Here is a 19,112-nt window from a genome sequence, read left to right on the forward strand (position 1 = left end):
TGACTGGAATCCACATAGCCAGCATGCTAGGCGGGGAGCCAGTTAAGCTGGCCAATGGGAGGCACTGGTGAGAGCGCTGTGTGCTATACCCCATCCCTAGGAGTTAAGCACCTAAGGCTATGTCTACACTAGCACTTTGGTCGGTATAACTTATGTCGCTCAGGGACGTGAAACAAGTCACACTGACAGAGGCGCTGGTGTGGACAGCGCTATGTCAGTGGGAGATACTCTCCTGCCAGTGTAGCTAATGCCGCTTGTTGGGGGCGGTTTAATTACTACCTTACAGCAGTGTAACTGCATCAATATAGTTGTGCCTCTGTAAACTCTCTAGTTTAAACATGGCCTAAGTCTGGGCTGCACAGAGGCACCTAGCTCTGCTAGTGATCCACAAATAGGGAGATGTTAGGCACTCAGATGCCTACATTATCGGGGGAGGCAGGAACATACCTCCCTTATAATCTTTAGCCTAGTGGGCAGGGTACTCACCCAGGATGCAGGAGACTCCCACTTCAAGTCTTCCTCCTCCTGAGCAGTAGAAGGGAGTTGATCAGGGGTCTGCCCCTTCTCAGATGAGTGCCCTAACCACTGGGCTACTGAGTCATTCCAACTTTTTCTCGGGCCCAACTAATATTTAAGTATTCCATTGTTTAGTGAGTGGAACAAGTTAACTGGAGAGTTTGAGGGAGCCCCCACATCAGATTATCCCGGAGCCTACTGATTAGCATATGCACCTGAAAAGTAGCCTATCCCTGTTCAGATCCTTTCTCCTCCTGAGGAGGAAGGAAGGACGTGAACTGGGTGTCTCCCCATTCTGTGAGAGTACTCTATCCACAAGGCTAAAGATTACAAGGGAAGGCCTTCTCCTCCTCCTCTTCTCACCTCCACCTCATTCCACATCTGGCTATTTTGTGTGAACTTGTGTGAGAGGCCCAATCCAGTAGGCATGCTCGGGGGCTGCCTACTCAATCAGACACACACACGACTTGGGGAGCCGAATGCCTGGCATTCCTGATTTGTGAATTGCTCTGAGCCTTAGACAGGAGATAGGCATCTGCACACCTATCATGAGACAGAAAAGTACATGCCTAGAGGAAAAATCTTATGTACCTACAGAGTTAGGCAACAACCAGGCTGGAGTTTTGTGGACCTTAGTTAGTGGCACCTATAAATGGGACTTAGGCATCTAAGTATCATTGTGGATCCCACACATAGTGAGTTACAAGGCCAGGAATAGAAACAGAGAGTCCTGGCTGGTCCAACTGGGCTCTAACCATTCAACAAACCTGCTTGCCTATGAAAGTGTGTTGTACCATTGTATTACAACAGGCTATCATCTGCTATTGTTTCTATTAACTAGTTGGTATTGAATTTAAATATTCACTATATAAAGGTAATTAGGAGGACTTTCTTTACAGAATTAAAACTATTTTTTTAAAGGAGCAAAAATTGCAATACAATTATAATAGCTATAATCACAGGTACAAGCCTTAAACACTGTGTATATATAATATGTAGTAAATTTATACAGTCACATCTGACCCATAATAAATAGTTGTTTAAAAGAAGATGCATTGCAGGGGAATAACACTTAGTTATGGCACTTGATTATGGCACTACCCTCTCCCAGTACAGACCAGTTCAATATCCTGTCTCTGTCAGTGGCCAGCACATGTTTCAGAGGAAAGTGCAAGAGGGCCAAAAGTGTATAAAAATGAGACAACCCGCCCATATGGGAAGTTTCTTTCTAACCGCAGGGAGATAGCCGTTGCCTTCTGCCTTCAATTTTTGTAAAACTTTCCAGTAGAACAAGTTGAATTTTTTCAAATTTTGGCTGAAATTTTAATTTCAAATTTTTGAAAATGGTAAAAGGAAAACTGAAAAAAAAAGTAGTGAAATTTCCCCTCTCATTGTTTTCTGTTTGGTTTGTTTTTTTAACCCAGCCCTACTTCCTAACAAACCTGTGGATATTGTCATTACACACAAGCATGTGTAATTTTTTTTTTTTTTTGAATCCTGCTCCAATGTCCTTGATACCGTGTGGCAATGAGTTTTGTATAAGTTAATTAGCCATTTGTAGTACAGTGCACTTCTTTTGGTCAGTTTTCAATGTGTTGCCTTTCAGTTTAATTGACCTTCACATTGCTCTTGTACTATGAGAAAGGGTAGACAGCAGCACCCAGCTCTATGTGCTCTCTACCATTGATTATTTTGTATCATTCTTTCATGTCCCTTCCATTGTCTCCTCTCTAAATTAATCAGTTCTGATGTCTTCAGTCTCTCTTCATATGGAAGTCTCTCCATGTCTGCAATAACTTTGTCAATACCTTTTCATTTGCAAAATCAATATTTATTAATTACTATATGCATTTCTAAAGCATCCATCCATCATTCTAGTATCTGGATGCATTCATAGTTGTATCTAGATTTGTAGATTTTATCAATTTTTAATGGAATGCCAGTATCAGAGTTTGCTTGCTTTTGTAAAAATTTATTCCGTTAGGTTATCAATCTGCTAGAGTCTTTGTTGGATGTTCTCTCTATAACTAATACTCAAGCAGGTAGACCTTGATTTAAAGTTAAAACCCTTTGCAGCAAGATGAAATATTCAGTGGCACTATATTTTGGACATTCTACATTTGACAATGTTTCATGCCTCATTTGCCCCAGTAATTAGGAGATTTTTGTCAGCACTCAAAGATCAAGTGCATATTTTTCATTGCAAAGAGATTCAGATTTTTATGTACATACCGTATATTGCCTCTGATATAAATTGAACACAATGAATAAAGGAACACAATGATCTTGAAGCTGTGTTGTATTCATTAGAGGAATATCAAATATGCATTAAACAATACTGTACTTGTAAACTGTGGTGAATTGGTTTCCATCTCGTTAATCCAAAATGAGGTGAAACAATAGTATATTAAGGACTGATAGAAAAACAACCTGAGACAGTGGGAGTACAGTTTATTCAGGGATTTCCAGCTGCGTTTAATGACCTCAGTATAATTCACTGACTTCCCAACACCCCGTACACACACCTCTCTACTCTCGTGAGGCATGATGAAAATTGAGGCAATAGTGAATGGAGGAAATGAGTTGCAGCTCTCAAAAGTGAAACCGGCTACTTTAGACAGAGACTGCCATGTGAGGAAGAAAATACAACATATTTGAGTGGCCTAAAGCTATGTCAAGCCCATGTAACAAAGTGCTGCATGATTTCACCGCATCGCAAAATTCTTCTGTATAGAAGCCTATAATGGTTTTCCCATTCTCCTCTCTTTCTGTAAAAGATTGATCAAGGCCAGGATATGCAACACAATAACTAAACTGATTTACAGGGGAAAAACTATAACTGTAAAGCCTGTATAAGCTGCTAAAAATGTGTTTGAAGAAAGCATCAGAATAATAACAGTATTCATTATCTATGGCAAAGTGACAGAGTATTAGAAAGAACAGACTGTGTTAAGCGAAGAGGTGCATGCTATGTCTTAGTTATTTTCACCAAGCCTTTGACAGTGTTTAACAAAACTATAACTGCACATTGCTATATTCGGGGTGAGTGAGGTGTTTTCCCAGTATCTGAAGTTGTCCAAAATGCTCATATGTGGTAACTGATATTTTCCATGGTCATACATGTAACAATGCGATAACCAAGTTAATTCTTTTTGAAGTGTAACAATTATTCATTTTTCTTGAGCAAAATTCTATTATACTTCTTAAATATAAGTGATGATGGATGAGCTTCAAAAGAATCATGAAGTGTTTTTCTGAGAACCCAGAAGTTCATCTGCATATCCAGACTCTGAGTCCAACCTTGTATTAGGTGCTAAGCACCTTTAGCTCTTATTGAAGTTAATGGAGTTTTCTTGACTAAGGAATGAGTAAACCTGAAGATCTGATTTTCCAATACCTTGTGCCTTGCAAAATGGTATTAAACACTAACAGATTACTGTCTTGCAGAACCCCCTCTGGCATGTTAGGTTAGTATTCAGACCTCCTACATTGTTATAGACATCATGGGGCTGTTATCAATAGCCCCAAGACTCACTGTCTCAGCAGCATGACTAGATTTTACATCCAAACTCAGTGTCTCTCCATCTGGTATTTGGATCATCCTGAATGGCTACAGCTTTCCAGAAAGTTGTGGGCCAGCAGTGCCATGTACACATGTTCATGTCAGAATGTAGACCTGCAGAGCTGACGCACCTGAAGGGCCACGGTTGCTGTTAAGTAGCCTTTTTATTTCCTCTTTCTCACTCCATTCCTACACCTCTCCTGTTGCTAGGCAGGAGATGTATTTCTCCTTCCTGTGCCCCTTCTCCACACTTACCAACTTCGTGCTCATGGGACAGGAAGGGGGGCTATGTTTGATGCAAATTCAGTAGGGGATTTCCCCCCTTTTCCTTATTTGTATTTCCTCACCTTACCAATGTTGGAGTGTCTTTTTCCTATCAATGATGTCAACTTGTTATCATATATGACAATTTTTAATTATGGCCTCTTGTGATTAGTTATCACATTTGTTATTTCTGTCCAAACTGGTTATTTTGGTTCTTTCCAAGTTGTGCTGTACCTGTTAAGTTTAAGAGGATATGAACTTAGGAAAGGTCCTATGCCAACCTGTTTTAAAGCATCTTCTGTGTTAAAGGTTGCAGCCATATATGGACATTATGCTTTAGCTCATCACCATCTATCTAGGTGAAAGATCCCAAACATATGTTTGCTAACTTTGCCTTAGTTCAACATACAAGATGTGGCCTGCAAGTCCCTAGTGTTACAGCTAAAATATACTCTAAACCTATAAACCTACTATAATAAAACGAATAATCAAACCTACAAGAAAATAAGAAACTTATAGGAAAAGATATATAGGCAAGCAAGCAGGCTAGCCTTAGATGTATCTCATGTACCTATTATGTACATCAGTTCATTGCCAGGACACTTCTGTGGTTGAATTATTTACCTGTGGTCAGAACTTCACCTTAAACTCTATTTTCAGCTCCCCAAATACTTGGGGTTTTCCACTGGGCCATTTACTTGTGCAAAGTTTATCTGTTCGAAGTTCATAGGCCTCAAGCCTTATCCTAACTTGCTGAACCTAATGTCGTCTTACAGGATACAGGCCTGTGGGTTTCTTGCATTACTGCTAAATATAATGCAAAGCAGTAAATACAATAAAGGCAAGCTAGCCCACTGGGTTATAGGCAGGAGGCGCTGGAAGGAGGGGGCGGAGCGAAGGTGGGAAGAGGTGGGGCAGGAGTGGGAAGAGGTGGAGCCTTGGAGGAAGAGGTGGAGTGGGGTGGGCCCTGGAGCAGAGCGGGGGGTCAAGCATCCCCAGGGAAATGACAAAGTCGGTGCTGTGGTGAGAGGGGAATCTTGATAGCAGATATTTTCCTTGCCTTGGTGGATAATGCTGAGCAAATGAGTTTCTTCCATAACACTAGTGCTTAGTGTCTCCCACACCACATTGCTTATGCCACAAGCATTCCTGTGCCCCTTGTGGCTTGTATTTGGGAACTCATCTTCTAGAATCCATGTGTGGAGTCCTGAAGCTCAACTGGTTGAATGGTTCTGGCTTATGCCAATACTGAAGTGCTTGTAAAGTGTTTTGGGTAACCTTGAATACTAAAGGGTGTGTGAAATCACATTCTTTTCTGTTCTACCAGATATTTGTACCGCCAAAGGGTTTTTTTGCATGTGGGATTTGTAACAAATAGTTCAGAGTAAGTGTATTATCAGTTTATTGTTGTCTGAGGCATTTCAGTGGATATTTCTGTATTTGCTTAGTTAATAAACATTTTTTTAAAAGGAAAGCCCATGAAAATACCTTTTCTGGTGCCAACGCTGATTTGAAAGATGACAAAAAGAAGCACATACTAGCTAGACAGAGCGCGTTGAAATAATGAGTCATTTAATTATAACCAAAACAGATCATTTGAAACATTCCTCTCTACATAGAATTTTTTTAAAGAATATACTGATAAAGTTGAAATAGAAGAATCGGGGCAAGGGAATGGATATTTTATTTTCATCTCTGCTATTTATATTTTGTGATATATTCTTAATTCTGACTAGTGACTCATTTTATTAGTGTTGTGATATAAATCATCAGTCAATCTCTAAGTAACCTGACACACAGAAGGAATAAAATCAACCTTCTTATACTTTTTCCATAGTAGTTTTGTTAATTTGACTATTCACTGTGGAAAGAAATAAATTGAACTGTTCAATATTTTTGTATCCTTTACTTGCATGCTTTCAATCTGTTGCCACCATCAGTTGGCTGCAGGCTACAAGATAATCATGTCTAGGTGCAGAGAGATTCTTTAGGGAATTAAAAAAGAAATGAAAAATTCTCTTTGGATTAGAAAACAGATCTGGCAAGTAAGATTTAAGTTACGAGTCTCAGTCATGCTAAAGAGCACATTCGTACAAATATTTGAAAACAGGAACTATGTTTTTAAACCTTTTAATGCAATAAAAACATTATTAACAATGGGTTTCAGAGTAGCAGCCGTGTTAGTCTGTATTCGCAAAAAGAAAAGGAGTACTTGTGGCACCTTAGAGAATGCATCCGATGAAGTGAGCTGCAGCACACGAAAGCTTATGCTCAAATAAATTTGTTAGTCTCTAAGGTGCCACAAGTCCTCCTTTTCTTTTTATTATTAACAATGAGGTTCAGTAGAAGTATGTGTTGCTAAATAACAGAAATGGAGAAACATCAGTAGTTGATTCACCACCATCAGATAGATTTGGATGTCTACACAGATCATACAGTATGTATGCTGTAGATCTTCATTTAGAAGCAGTGGCTTCTATTAAATTTTAATTACATCCCCTGTGACTTTAAATTGAGGACGGCTTCCATTCCATTTAATTACTTTTCCCTGTAGCTTGCCTGGGTAATCAGCTACTAATCAAGGGCATCTTCTAAACAACAATATAAATGTGTGTAATTTTTTTGTATTTATTGTCATATCTTTTTTCCTGTCTGTCTTTAGACACTGAGTGTCAGATGGAGCTATGCCAGTTTAATCCAGCTGAGGCTCTGGCCCAGCTATTTTAGCAGGCAAGACTCAACAGCACATTTTCCCACCTGACTGCATCATTGGAGCAAATTTTTACTAGGGAAGATTTGTAGGATTTAGTGTGCTTAGTTTCACCTCACATGTACCTAAGGCTTGTTATGCAAGCTCTGAAAATCTGTGTGTTCACATTAATAGCCTGTGTCAAATGTCAGCGAGAACTGCAATCCCTCCAGAGGCTGTATTTAAAAATGTGACAGGGCAGAAATGCTGATATTTCTTTTGTAACGTCTGTACTGTGTGAAGCATCTGCTCCACTGAGAGGGCCGTGTTGGGTAATTTCTCATGTCCCCCTTCCTCCCTCACTCTTCCATGAGGTCTCTCAGGGTTCCATTTTTTCACCCTCTAGTTCAGTGTGTATGTGAGGCCACTACTGAGACTTTCTGAGCCACAATGCCATCAGTACGTTTGCTGACATTTCTGTCTTTCTCTTTCATTCGAATCAGACAGCGCAGTTTGGGGGCAGTTTCCTTGCTTTCCAACCACCTGTCTGAGACAGAAACTTGGATGAGAGTGAGCTGTCTAAGGCTTAATCCAGAGAAGCCCGAGGTGACGATGGCAGCAGGAAGAACACCTAGATCATCTGATGTGTTGTGATCTATTCTTTAATGGAGACCACACCTCCACCATTGCTAATTATTTTCCTCTGCCTTTCTGCAGAGGTTTGCAATCTCAGGGGTCCTTCTGGACCCCTAACTGCTCTTGGATTCACATGTAGAAGCAAAATTCTTCAGCTGCAGTAAGCAATGGTAAGATGTTGTGTGTTGAGACATCCACACCTTTCTCATCTTCTGTCCAGACTAATGCATTGCACTTCATTTAGAGCCAGGATACTATGGTGATGGACACCCTATAAATAATTAAATTAAAACAAATAATAAGTGAGATTTTCAAAGGCAAAACCAGAAATTAGGCATTCAACTTCCATTGACTCCCAATGGGAATCAAGTGCCTAACTGCCTTTGACTTTGAAAATCAACCCTCTAAATGTCTGCAGCTGGTTAGGGGTAAAACCCCACTAAAATATTTAGTACAATAGGCTTAGGAATATGTGCACAGATATCCATTTTTCTTTAATATTATAAATTTGCTTTTAGGCAAAGGAACATAGCTAATCACATTAAGATCAAGAGTGAAATAGAGTACAATCACAAAAATTAAGTATGGTTTGAATCATTATGTCACTGGTAAGATTTTTAACGGAAATTTTTGCCCTAAAAAAAGAAAAAAGAATGTAACACAATTTTTTCTTCAGTGAAATGGTTCAAATATTAAACAAAACTCAACAATCCAAAACATCCTGCTATCTAGTGGCCCCACAAAAATCCTGCTGATTTTCAATGTGTATTCCACTATCTGCACACTGCTAAAACAGTTATAAAAGGAAATGGAGGGAAACATTTCAGTACAGGATACACTGCAAACCTGATCGTAGAGCAGAGCGGGTAAGGTACCTAATAAATAGGAGAAATGAGAACCAAAACATTTCTTGATTGAGGCAGTAGTTAAGTCAAGAGATAAGCTTATTAGTTCTCTTCTTCTGAGAATTCAGGGGAGCTAGACTGACAGGTTGTAAGGCTCTTTTCCAGCATGGTTTTAGCAGAATTATTATGCTAGATAATTTGTTTATATTATGGTCACGTCTAAAGGGCCCCAATCATAGAAGTGAAGCTAGTCAAAAATTTTCCAACACAATAGCGTTCTGATGAGCAAGAAATCTGATTGAAAAGCAGGTCTCTCAGAAAGTGACTGATGTTGAAGGAGAAGCAAAGCAAGTGCATCATAATATTGAGCACCTGGACCCCGATGCCCCCCCAACTCTCCCCTGTGTGCAGTGTGACTTGTCACTGCCTATCACTCAGGCCTGTAACATGGGCATCATCTTCACCTAAGAACTCTCTCTAGGTTCTCACATCCAGGCTATGTCTAAAGCTTGCTGATTCTTTCTGTATAACGTCTCTAAGATATGGCCTTTCCTATCCATCTGCACAGCTCTCATCATCTCGATAACTGCAGAATCCTTTTCTCTGGCTTTGACAAATGCAGTCTTGCCCTGTTCATATCCTTCAAAATGCTGCTGCAAGGATCATTCACTTAGACCATTGCTTTGACCATGTCACCCCTCTCTTTGGATCCCACCACTGGCTTCCCCTTCTCTATTGTATCAAACATAAGCTGCTTGTCTTCGCTTTCAAGGCCCTTCGCTGTCAATCCCCACCCTACCTATCCCCTCTCATTCATTATCGACTGCTTCTGCTCAGCCCATGATGTCAGCTTCCATTGCCCACTTGTTAAAGTTTCAAATAAGAGCCTTCATGCTTTCTCCCAGCTTCCCCTCACACTTGGGAGATTCTCCCCATAAACATCCTCAAAGCTACCTCAGGATCCTCCTTCCAGTTCCTCCTTAAAACTATCCTTTACCAGGTTGCCTTTAAAAAACTTGACAATGATTAGGTAGCTGCTGCATGGTTGTCACTGCCTATCATGCTAACCAGTATTGTATCATTGTTTCCTTGTACTCTCCCATTGGTCTGTCTCTGTCTGCCTGTTGTCTTTTCTCTTATACCTAGGTTTTGTGCTCTTTGGGGCAGGGACCATCTTTTTCTTTGGTGTTTGTACTGTGCCTAGCACAATAAGGCCTTCTCCTCACACCCCAACCCCTTTCACCTTATAAAAGCAATAGCAACCTCAGTGCAGGCCATTTCCTGGGATTAATGGCAAGCTGTCACAAAGGTGTGCTTTCCTCACTGGATCTCCATTAAAAGCACTCCTGATGTGCAGTACTGTATGATATCACTGTGGTTGGGAGCTCAGCTATCCAGCCAGATCCAGCTTCCAAATATGTTCTTTGTTGTGGAATGGAAGTGTTTGTACTACCTCATTAATAATTTCAAGAAATCTATTATCAACATTGCTCAGAGATAAATTGCATCCTTGCAAAGTGTCCGCTGTTGGCTTGGGACAATCAATGGTTTTCACATAATAACCTCTACATGTAACTGACTGTATAAAATGATATAGGTAGGCTGACATTTTCAGCTAAGAAGAATTGATGAGCAAGAAAACAGAGGGACAGATTCTGGTCTCAGTTACACTAATGTAAACCTGGAGTAACTCCAAAGATTTTGAGTGGAATTATTCTGGGTTTACTCTGACTTCAGAATCTGTCAAGTGTATTCTTGCTCATCAACTGCATCTGATTTAAGTGGAACTACCATGGGTATACGTTTGTGTAACTGAGATTAGAATCTGGTTCACTATGCAGTATAATAAATACAATGTCATTTCAAATGTAAATAAAACAAACTAAACAAATAACATATTCAGCCTGTCATATTTCCAGAGAAATAAATTTACGTGCATTCACGTGTGTGTACTTCTATTTTCAAATGTTATTTGTATAAATCTATTTTATATTGTGCTGAAAATGTATAAATTATTTCCTGGGGGCAGATCTTCTGCTGGTGTGAATGGTCATAGCTCCACTGATGACAATTTACACCAGATGAGAATTTGACCATGTAGGTTTTTGGATTATTTTGTATATCTAGAGGGCATTTTAACATTTTAAAGGCAGAGAATATGACAGGAACACTGCCTGTTGAGCTGGCTAGAAAACCCGAAATGAAATAGAATAGAACTAGTTTTATTTAAATGTTATTTAAAATGTCTATAGCCAACTATTATAGTTTTTTACATTTCTTATGGTATCTCTATTAAGAAATGACCTTCATTAAGATGTGACCTTTATTAAAATATGCTAATTCTAAATGAGAGATGAAAGTCAGTGTTTTTAAATTTAATTCACTCTATATTGTCTTACTGAAATGGTTAGTTTGGTCTTGATCCCGCTCCCACTGAAGTAAATGATAAAATTTTAATTGACTCGGAGTAAAATCAGGCCCTTTTTCTGTATCCCAACAGACCCTATAAATTGTAAAAGCGGCAAAGAGTCCTGTGGCACCTTATAGACACCTTATAGTCCTGTGGCACCTTTAACAGATGTATTGGAGCATAAGCTTTTGTGGGTGAATACCCACTTCGTCGTTTGCCACTTTTACAGGTCCAGACTAACATGGCTATCCCTCAGATACCTATAAATTGTGTTCACCAAGCAATAAACAGTGACACAATCACCTAAAACATAACATTGTTTTTCTGAAATGTATTGATGTCCCAAAACACAGATGGTGACGTAAACATAGTGAACATAACAGTGATGTTTTTGGTCTTTCATTTTCCTGTTTATTTAAAATAAAGAGCCAGATCCTCAGCTGGTATGAATTGAGTCACTCCATATTTTTCATGGCAACTTTACAAGTTGAGGATCTGGCCCATAGACTTTACCATATAGATTATTCTATGTACCTACACAAATATATATGCCCTTCCTGTCATTTGTCTCTCGTCAGGATGGCTTTATTTTGTCACCAAAACAGGGCATTTTTACCGCCAAAAGTTGCATCGCAGAGTGTATGTATTCACTCTTTTGTTGACAAAACTCTGTAGTGTAAACAAGGCCTTAATTTTTTTTGTGAAACTGGCAGTACTGTAGCACCACATTTTAAAACCTGACTTGTTGACTGATTGTTCTTGGGAGTCTTAAATATCCATCTCATTGTGATGACTAACCTGAGATTTTAACTCAGTCTGTACCGGAAGCATTAAACACACGCACACACCCACATACGCACACACACACAAAACTGAGAAAACAATCCATTTAAGAACATCAGAACAAGTCAACACAGCCACTCATGTCACTACGTTTGTGTGAAGGCTCTATAATGTTTGACAGATTACTTTTGATCATCTCTTCTTTAGATGACTCTATTTTATTTTTGTAAAATAAACGGCTAAATGTATTGTCATCCGTCAGCAGGTGAATAAATTGCTAATATTCAGTAAAAGGTTTTTGTTCTTCAAATGTCTAGACAATTTTGATACAATATTTCAACAGCTGAAACAGAAGTCGACTTATATGACAGCAACAGTTTGTGTTCAGTACTCATACAATAGGTGTATTTAAAAGAAGTTGGAGAAGACAACCTAGTGGTTTAAACAGGAAACTATTTAGTGTTGTGAAATGAAGAGAGTAAAAGTGGAATACTGTGTCTGCATCTCTGTCTTTCTTTTCTCTGACAGGTTGATAATGTATGGCTTTGTGAAGGCCATGATACATGTTGGCCAGTTAAAAGGAGGGGATTTTCACTTCACAGACTGTTTATTTTTTGGCTCGTTGATGTCTGCTACAGACCCAGGTAATGGTTTAAATTTTTTTTTTAACTTTTGGCCACAAAACTGTCAAATGTGGAGACCAGAATCTAATGTTTCCATCTGCTTGTGCTGATTTTACTCCACTAGCTGTTAAATAGCTGATATATAGTCTCGTAACCAGAAATGTTAGGTCAAAAGAAACATTTCACTATGTGGAAAGATTCTTCTCTTATTTATGTTAGTAGTTAGTTTAATTGTGCTTGTTTAGTCCACAAACTTTGAAATGTTGAAATGGACCAAACTCTAGAGGATGCCTCCCAGTGTCACTAAGGTTTAAGGAATAATAATACTAGAAGAAAAGGAACACTTGTGGCACCTTAGAGACTAACAAATTTATTTGAGCATAAGCTTTCGTGAGCTACAGCTTGCGTATGCTCAAATAAATTTGTTAGTCTCTAAGGTGCCACAAGTACTCCTTTTCTTTTTGCGGATACAGACTAACACGGCTGCTACTCTGAATACTAGAAGATGTATCCTTCTGTTCTAGATATGCAGGGTCAAATTTAGCATTGATGTAAGTGAACGTATCCTCCCCACTCTCGTCTTCCTCCCCCTTTTTAGGTCCTGATCCAATTCCCAATAAAGTCAATAAGAGTCCTTCTATTGATGTTAATGGAAGTTAGATCCTGTCCTTAATTATCAATGTGCTTGTAGATTTTCTAATTGTAGATACCTTAATTCCTGATAGGTTGTCTATTGCATATGTAATAATATATGTAATATAGAAATGGGCCAGAACTAAAGCCCCAGGGCCACACATCCCTGAACTTTGGGAAAGTTCTTATCCAGATCCAAACTTTGCAGCGCAGACCAAACTCAAGTAATTAACAACCAATATTGCATGTAATTTAATGCCTACTTACGTAAAGTACCTAAACCATCTCCAACAGCTCTTCCAATATTCAGTCTTGCCTTGTTCTCTCATCCAGTTTCAACATTTCAGGCAGTGTTATTTGGTCCCTTTAATTCTATCCATGCATTTTCAATTTCTCAAAGAGATGGAAATTTGAATTAAATGCTTAATTGCTTTAATGATAGACGATGCTCAAAAGCATTTTACTGTGGTATAGGACCTGCTAGTGGATATAAAATAGAATGTTAACCATTAAAAACTGTACTAATAGGAGAACTTATTCTACTTCTTATTGTTCAAATACTGGACCTTGATGTGTGCTGCTAGACTAGGAATGAGAGTGGCAATTTGACACATGATAATTGGTGATCTAACAAAAGAAATTATCTAGTCAAGTGTTATAGAAATAAGATGGAATAATAAATCACTAGCTGAGTGAAAATTGTATTTTCCACCTGATTTTTCATCAGCGCATTGGATTACAAGGTGTTGTTTTTTAAATAAACTGATTGTAATTGCCCTTGGTTGTGAAAAGAGAGTAAGCCTAAGAAGGTAATAAAAACTGATCTGTTGACAAGGCAGAAGTTGCTTCATATGAGCTTTTTATTTATCAGATCAATGACAAAATGGAAGAAATTGTATATTATATGTGAAGAATATAGCTCTTGGAAAAGTAAACACAGATGTGCAAGTGAGAGGTACAGAATATTGTGACATAAGTGTTGAGAATGGGAAGACAGTGATATAGCAGTCTAGGACTTGTTTTTTGTTTGTTGCTTTCTCATACATAGTTTTGTATAAAATCAGTAAAGAGGAGATTCTCCACTATGCAAGATGCTTTCCTACTGAACTTGCGTTTGGACTTGGACTACCACTGTACTTGTGTTTGGACACACTGGAGAAAGTGTTTGAGGGTCTTGAAAATATACCTAATACAGATTCAATCTGGAAACACTGCAAGCTGCTGTAGAGATTTATGAAAATGTGTTCATCTATGAAGGAAAAACTGTAATACTGAGAATTTCCTGAAATACATTTTAATATTCTTCACTGCCTAGATTTTTTTGTTAAATTCTCCTAAAAATTTCTGCAATTAGTTTTGGGATACCTGGGAAATCCCCTCTAGTTTCTGGAATGTAACCATACCATCTCTGCAAAACAGCCTTTTTATTTTCCATAGCCCTTAGAAAACAAGTTCTGTCTGTCCCTATTGAATTTTTCTTTCTACAAAATATGTCTTCCCCTAACAATGCTTTAGAATTATCAGGAGAAGACAATGATGTTCCAGGCAAACCATCAGATGGACATTTTACTTTGAAAAGCACAGGCTTCTCTATGCAGAATTCTCCCTGCTGTGCTTATATAAATATAGTTTTAAACACCAGAGTTATGTGAATATTTTTTTATAATGCTGATCAAGTGGCATAATTTATCAAAAGTCAAGCAAATCAGATGTAATGGGAGGTATCATCTATTCTCATTACAGAAGAACATAATCAATCAGCTGAGAACTCTTGTGATCAACTGGATAATTAGTGTTATTACAGGTGCAACTTTAAGTACCTCAAGTTTTGTGACTAACTAGATAAAATATTTCACTAATGTTGAAGTATTAACAAGAGGAATTTAGTCCTGCTTGCCTGCTTTTCTTGGCTGAGCTTGCATTATTAAAAATGTTACTTTTCTTAATTTATTAAGCTAAATACATTGCATCCTAACCTGCTGAGGGTTTCCGCTATGATTATATTGTTATTATTTGTATAAAAAGAAGAAAAAGGGGGTTTCCTTTTATTAATTTTGGGTTTACATTGTCTTATAAGACTTCCTAAAATAATAGAGCAGATTATTTTTTAATATCTCATTTTATAATTCAGTATGGACAAAGAAGGCATTCAGATTACTGAGCACAGTTATGTCTGAAGCAACCCCTCTATGCCACATTTATACTAGTTACATTATTCAAACTTATAGAGTGAGGAAATATTCAGGCCCAGATTCTCAGCTATGATTCTGCCAGCAGTCCTACCGGGCTGATGCAGCAGCTAGGAATTATGGGGGTGTATGGATTCCCCAATAGAGTTGGTTGCAAATATTTTCATGGAAAGTTTGTCCCTGTTTTTTGTCATTTCAAAATTCAACACATCAGCCATCTCCTCTATACCACCAGCAGGCAGGTGGTGACTTAGAAGCTGCAATGTGGAAACTTGTCCTGAGCATCAGAGATCCCTAGCAGTTGAGATCCCCATACAGTAGATTATTTGTAACAGTGTCATAGGATGGGTCATCTGCAAGGACTGAATTTGGGACCTCTGGATCTAAAAGCATGACCCTCTACTGTTTGACAGATAGTAGCAGACCCATAAACCTGTTAAGTGTCCAACTATAAAAGGGAAACAAAGGCTTGCACACAGGTAATGTAGCTCTACACCGCCTGTGATCCCCATATGCCATGATGATCTTCCCTGGTCTAGATCACCCCTCTTTGGGGTTATTTTCCACAGGCACTCTAGTGCTGTGCAGCTGCACTGGGCCTCAGTTTATATAGCGACACAGTTGGAAATAGTTGATTCAAATAAGTAAGTCTGAGAATATTATTCCTATCAGGTGAAGAAACAAAAATATCAGTCTTCCAAATACATATGTGTCATATAATTTAAGATCTGCTGTGCTTACAAGTGCATCGTAGACGTAGAGTACCCCATCTACCATAGTAAAGACTACATATCCAGGCCTGCTTCCTCTCTTCATTGTGATGAGATGGGTGAAACTCAAAGTTGCATTCAGATAAATATCCAAAATTCCTGATTATCTGAACTTCACGTTGGGATATGCCCTCAATGTGAGTTAACCCTCAGTTCTTCCACTGGACACAATCCATCAGCAAACCCTAGATCCTCTTTCCGCTAAGTCTCCCTTCAGCAGTAGCACCCTTGGTGAGATCCATTTGTTCATCATCTGGTGGCCGGTCTTTTTTGAGAGAGGGCTGTGCAATTCACCCCATTGAAGGAGGACCCTCTGCTAGAGTGAGGAGAGGACCCCATGGCCTGTGCTGAAACAGTCCTGCTATTAGGGATAAATTAAATAGTAAAGGAGCCTTTGTATTGGTGAAGATGCAAAAGACATACCAAATTGAATTGACTCTCAATAAAAATTTGAATTCATTTCTTTCTTGGCCAGATTAATTTGTTTATATTTAGTTTCTATCAACAAAGCAATCTAAATGTTGTACTATAAAACAGACCTTAGGCATTTTATTGGATTCTGGCAAGGGACATTCCTTCTTGTGTCTGAAATTCTCCTTGGCCAATTTATGATACTAAGTTATAGCTGAGTAGCTTTGTAATGGATGCATTTCAATGGTTCAGAAATTTGTTCAGGTCAGATAAGTGGTTATCTGAAGCTGATATCCATCTCCTTTGTTCAAAATAAGGCCAGAATTCTTGAAAGAGTGGGCTCCCAGCATTGCCAGACATTTTGATTTCCTTTCTTATGATATTTTAGCTGTAAACAACGAGAGAACAGTTTCCTTTCAATATTAGTGCACCTCTGCTTCTGCTCCTGGCCAAGCCAAGAAGTGAAAAGGTGTGTTGGAAAGTAAGTGAAACATTAACCCAACATATTCAAACCTCGGTTCCGTTCTAATTTGGGGTAAATTTTTACTCAGTTGTATCTGATTTTCTAATCCCAAATGAAAGTTTCAATAATTAGAATCTAGAAATAATTAGAACAAAAAGCTGAGTCCCAGTTCTTTGCTCCCTTACATGGACGTGTAGTGGCTCAGTGCAGGGACCCTCCCACTCTGGGTCCTCTGGAGGCCACCCCGCCTTACTACGTCACTGATACGTCGGCCGCCATGGGGAATGAATCGGTCTCTGCTCACAGCTGGGGCTCAGGCCTGGGCTCAGGCTGGGCAGGAAACAAACAGTCAATTGGCCCCAGCCTTGGATCAAGGCAGGACAACAAAAAGTCTGGGGCTCAGGCCTGTGTGCAGGCCAAGCAGCAAATAAACAATCAGTTAACCCAGGCCCTGGATCAAGGCGGGGAAACCCAGAGTCTGAGGCTCAGGCTTCTGGTGTGGGGAAGGGGAGACTGCCACCCCCGGGTTGGGGTGGCAGGAGGGACGCAGACCCACCCACTCCACTGTGTCCCGGCCCAAGGCCCTAGCAGTGACAAAGAACTTTGTTACTGGGTCAGCAGGGATCCACGCCACAACATGCTGACTCACCCTCTGTCAGCGTTGAGGCCAGAGGGGTCTGCTACCCCTGGGCCACTTCCACACTTCCCTTCTTGGTGTTGCCATGAGGAGGGGTCGAGGTTGATGATGGCTTCCAGGACCGCAAGCAAGGTCTGATCTGTCGGTGGTCCGGGCCAGCCGTCTTCTCCCTCCGGGGTCAGGTCTGATGGCAGTCTGGGCGGTCAGGGCCAGTTGTCTGCTTCCTCCAAGTCTGAATCAGCTGGCGGCCCCGGCGGCCCAGGCCAGTCCTCTGCTCCCTCGGCACCCTCCGCCGCTTCCCAGTTCAGGAGGCCACGGGAGGCATCTGGTCTCTCCAGTGGTTGCCTCCCTATTGAGATTTCTGGGCTGCCTTTACATACTTTCTGCCCCTCCCACCCACTTCCTGGAGGAGAGGCAACTAGGCCCTGGTTCCGCCCACTGGGCTCAGTGTGGGGGTTCTCCCACTCCGGGTCCTTGGGAGGCCACCCCGCCTCACTACAGGGTGCAATTCTCATTGACTTCAAAACTTGGCCAGTATTCTGCCTCATTAACAGAAGTAAGAAAAATTAGTCAGAGCAATGCTCCAATTCTGTATACTCACAACTGGATAATATGAATGCCATGGGTGTTCACATTAACAAAATTACTTGATCTTTGCCATAACCATAATAAAATGGGAGATTTGCTGGAAAGTGCTGCTTTAGGGCTTTGTCTTGGGTGCTGTTATTAGCACACTATTGTATAATGACATTCCAGTCTAAAGACATTTTATTTACCCGTAGCACTTTAAAAGAAAAAACTTTTGACATTTAAAGCATGAGAAGCACATTTACCTCCACAGAGGTTTGCTGAAGCATAACTATTTCAAAGCTACATGAACTCCCTTACCTTTGGTCATGTTGATAATCACAAGGCCCTTTTCTATTTGGAGTTACTATGGTTACAGCTGCACAGAAGATGTGAGTTGTACTGTGGTGTGTGGGGATTTTTTTTATAAAAATAGATATTAACCATCAGCTAGAGCAGTTCTGGCACCTTACAAAATCACCACATTGTGTGTTTAAAAAGATAATTCATAAAAACAATGGTAAGATATTTCATAAACGGTGTGTAAATAATGTAAATTTAAAATATCTTTGTAATTAAAATGTTTTGTTGATGCTTTCTCCCTTTTTCTCATTGAGCTAAGCCATGAGTAGGATGGGTGACTATCAGTGTCAGGACTGTACAATTAAAATGGGACCTGTTATTTTTAGAGAAAAGCCTTTTCTGTATGGGTGGTTTAATTGGGTTGTCTCTCATCTTATTTTCTTCCAATTTGTCATTGAACTGCCTGTTAGGATCTGGGCTTATCAGATATGACAGATGATTGTTACCTTTGTTATAATCAGAAGATGAAGAAGAGACAATGGCAGCCCCTTTGATCATTGTTTCAACTATAGGTATTTAATATTTCATTTTATATATAGTTTAGTTTCTTTTATTTTGATCAGATCCTCTTTTTTCTAAATCACATATACTGATCTCATTTATTTTCTGGCTCCACTTTCTGGGTCTCCTAGTTCTTTTCAGCAACAGAACAACAAGAAAGTATTGGATATTGTTAGTCTGAATATTGCTGTGATTTCTTGACATTTCAAGAATGTTTTTACAGGAAATTAATTACAGAAAGTTACAGGAA

At 39.5% G+C, this 19,112-nt stretch overlaps 1 protein-coding gene across 1 annotated transcript in view; it reads left to right on the top strand.

Annotated features, from left to right (window-relative positions):
- Positions 1 to 19,112, top strand: part of SLC9A9 (solute carrier family 9 member A9) — a 320,114-nt gene that overhangs the window by 68,574 nt on the left and 232,428 nt on the right. The window contains exon 5 of the mRNA XM_077826749.1: positions 12,234 to 12,349. Coding sequence (XP_077682875.1) covers positions 12,234 to 12,349 — 116 coding nt within the window. The remainder of the gene's footprint in view (positions 1 to 12,233; positions 12,350 to 19,112) is intronic.

Source organism: Eretmochelys imbricata, chromosome 9 (assembly GCF_965152235.1).
Source record: "Eretmochelys imbricata isolate rEreImb1 chromosome 9, rEreImb1.hap1, whole genome shotgun sequence".
NCBI lineage: Eukaryota > Metazoa > Chordata > Testudines > Cheloniidae > Eretmochelys > Eretmochelys imbricata.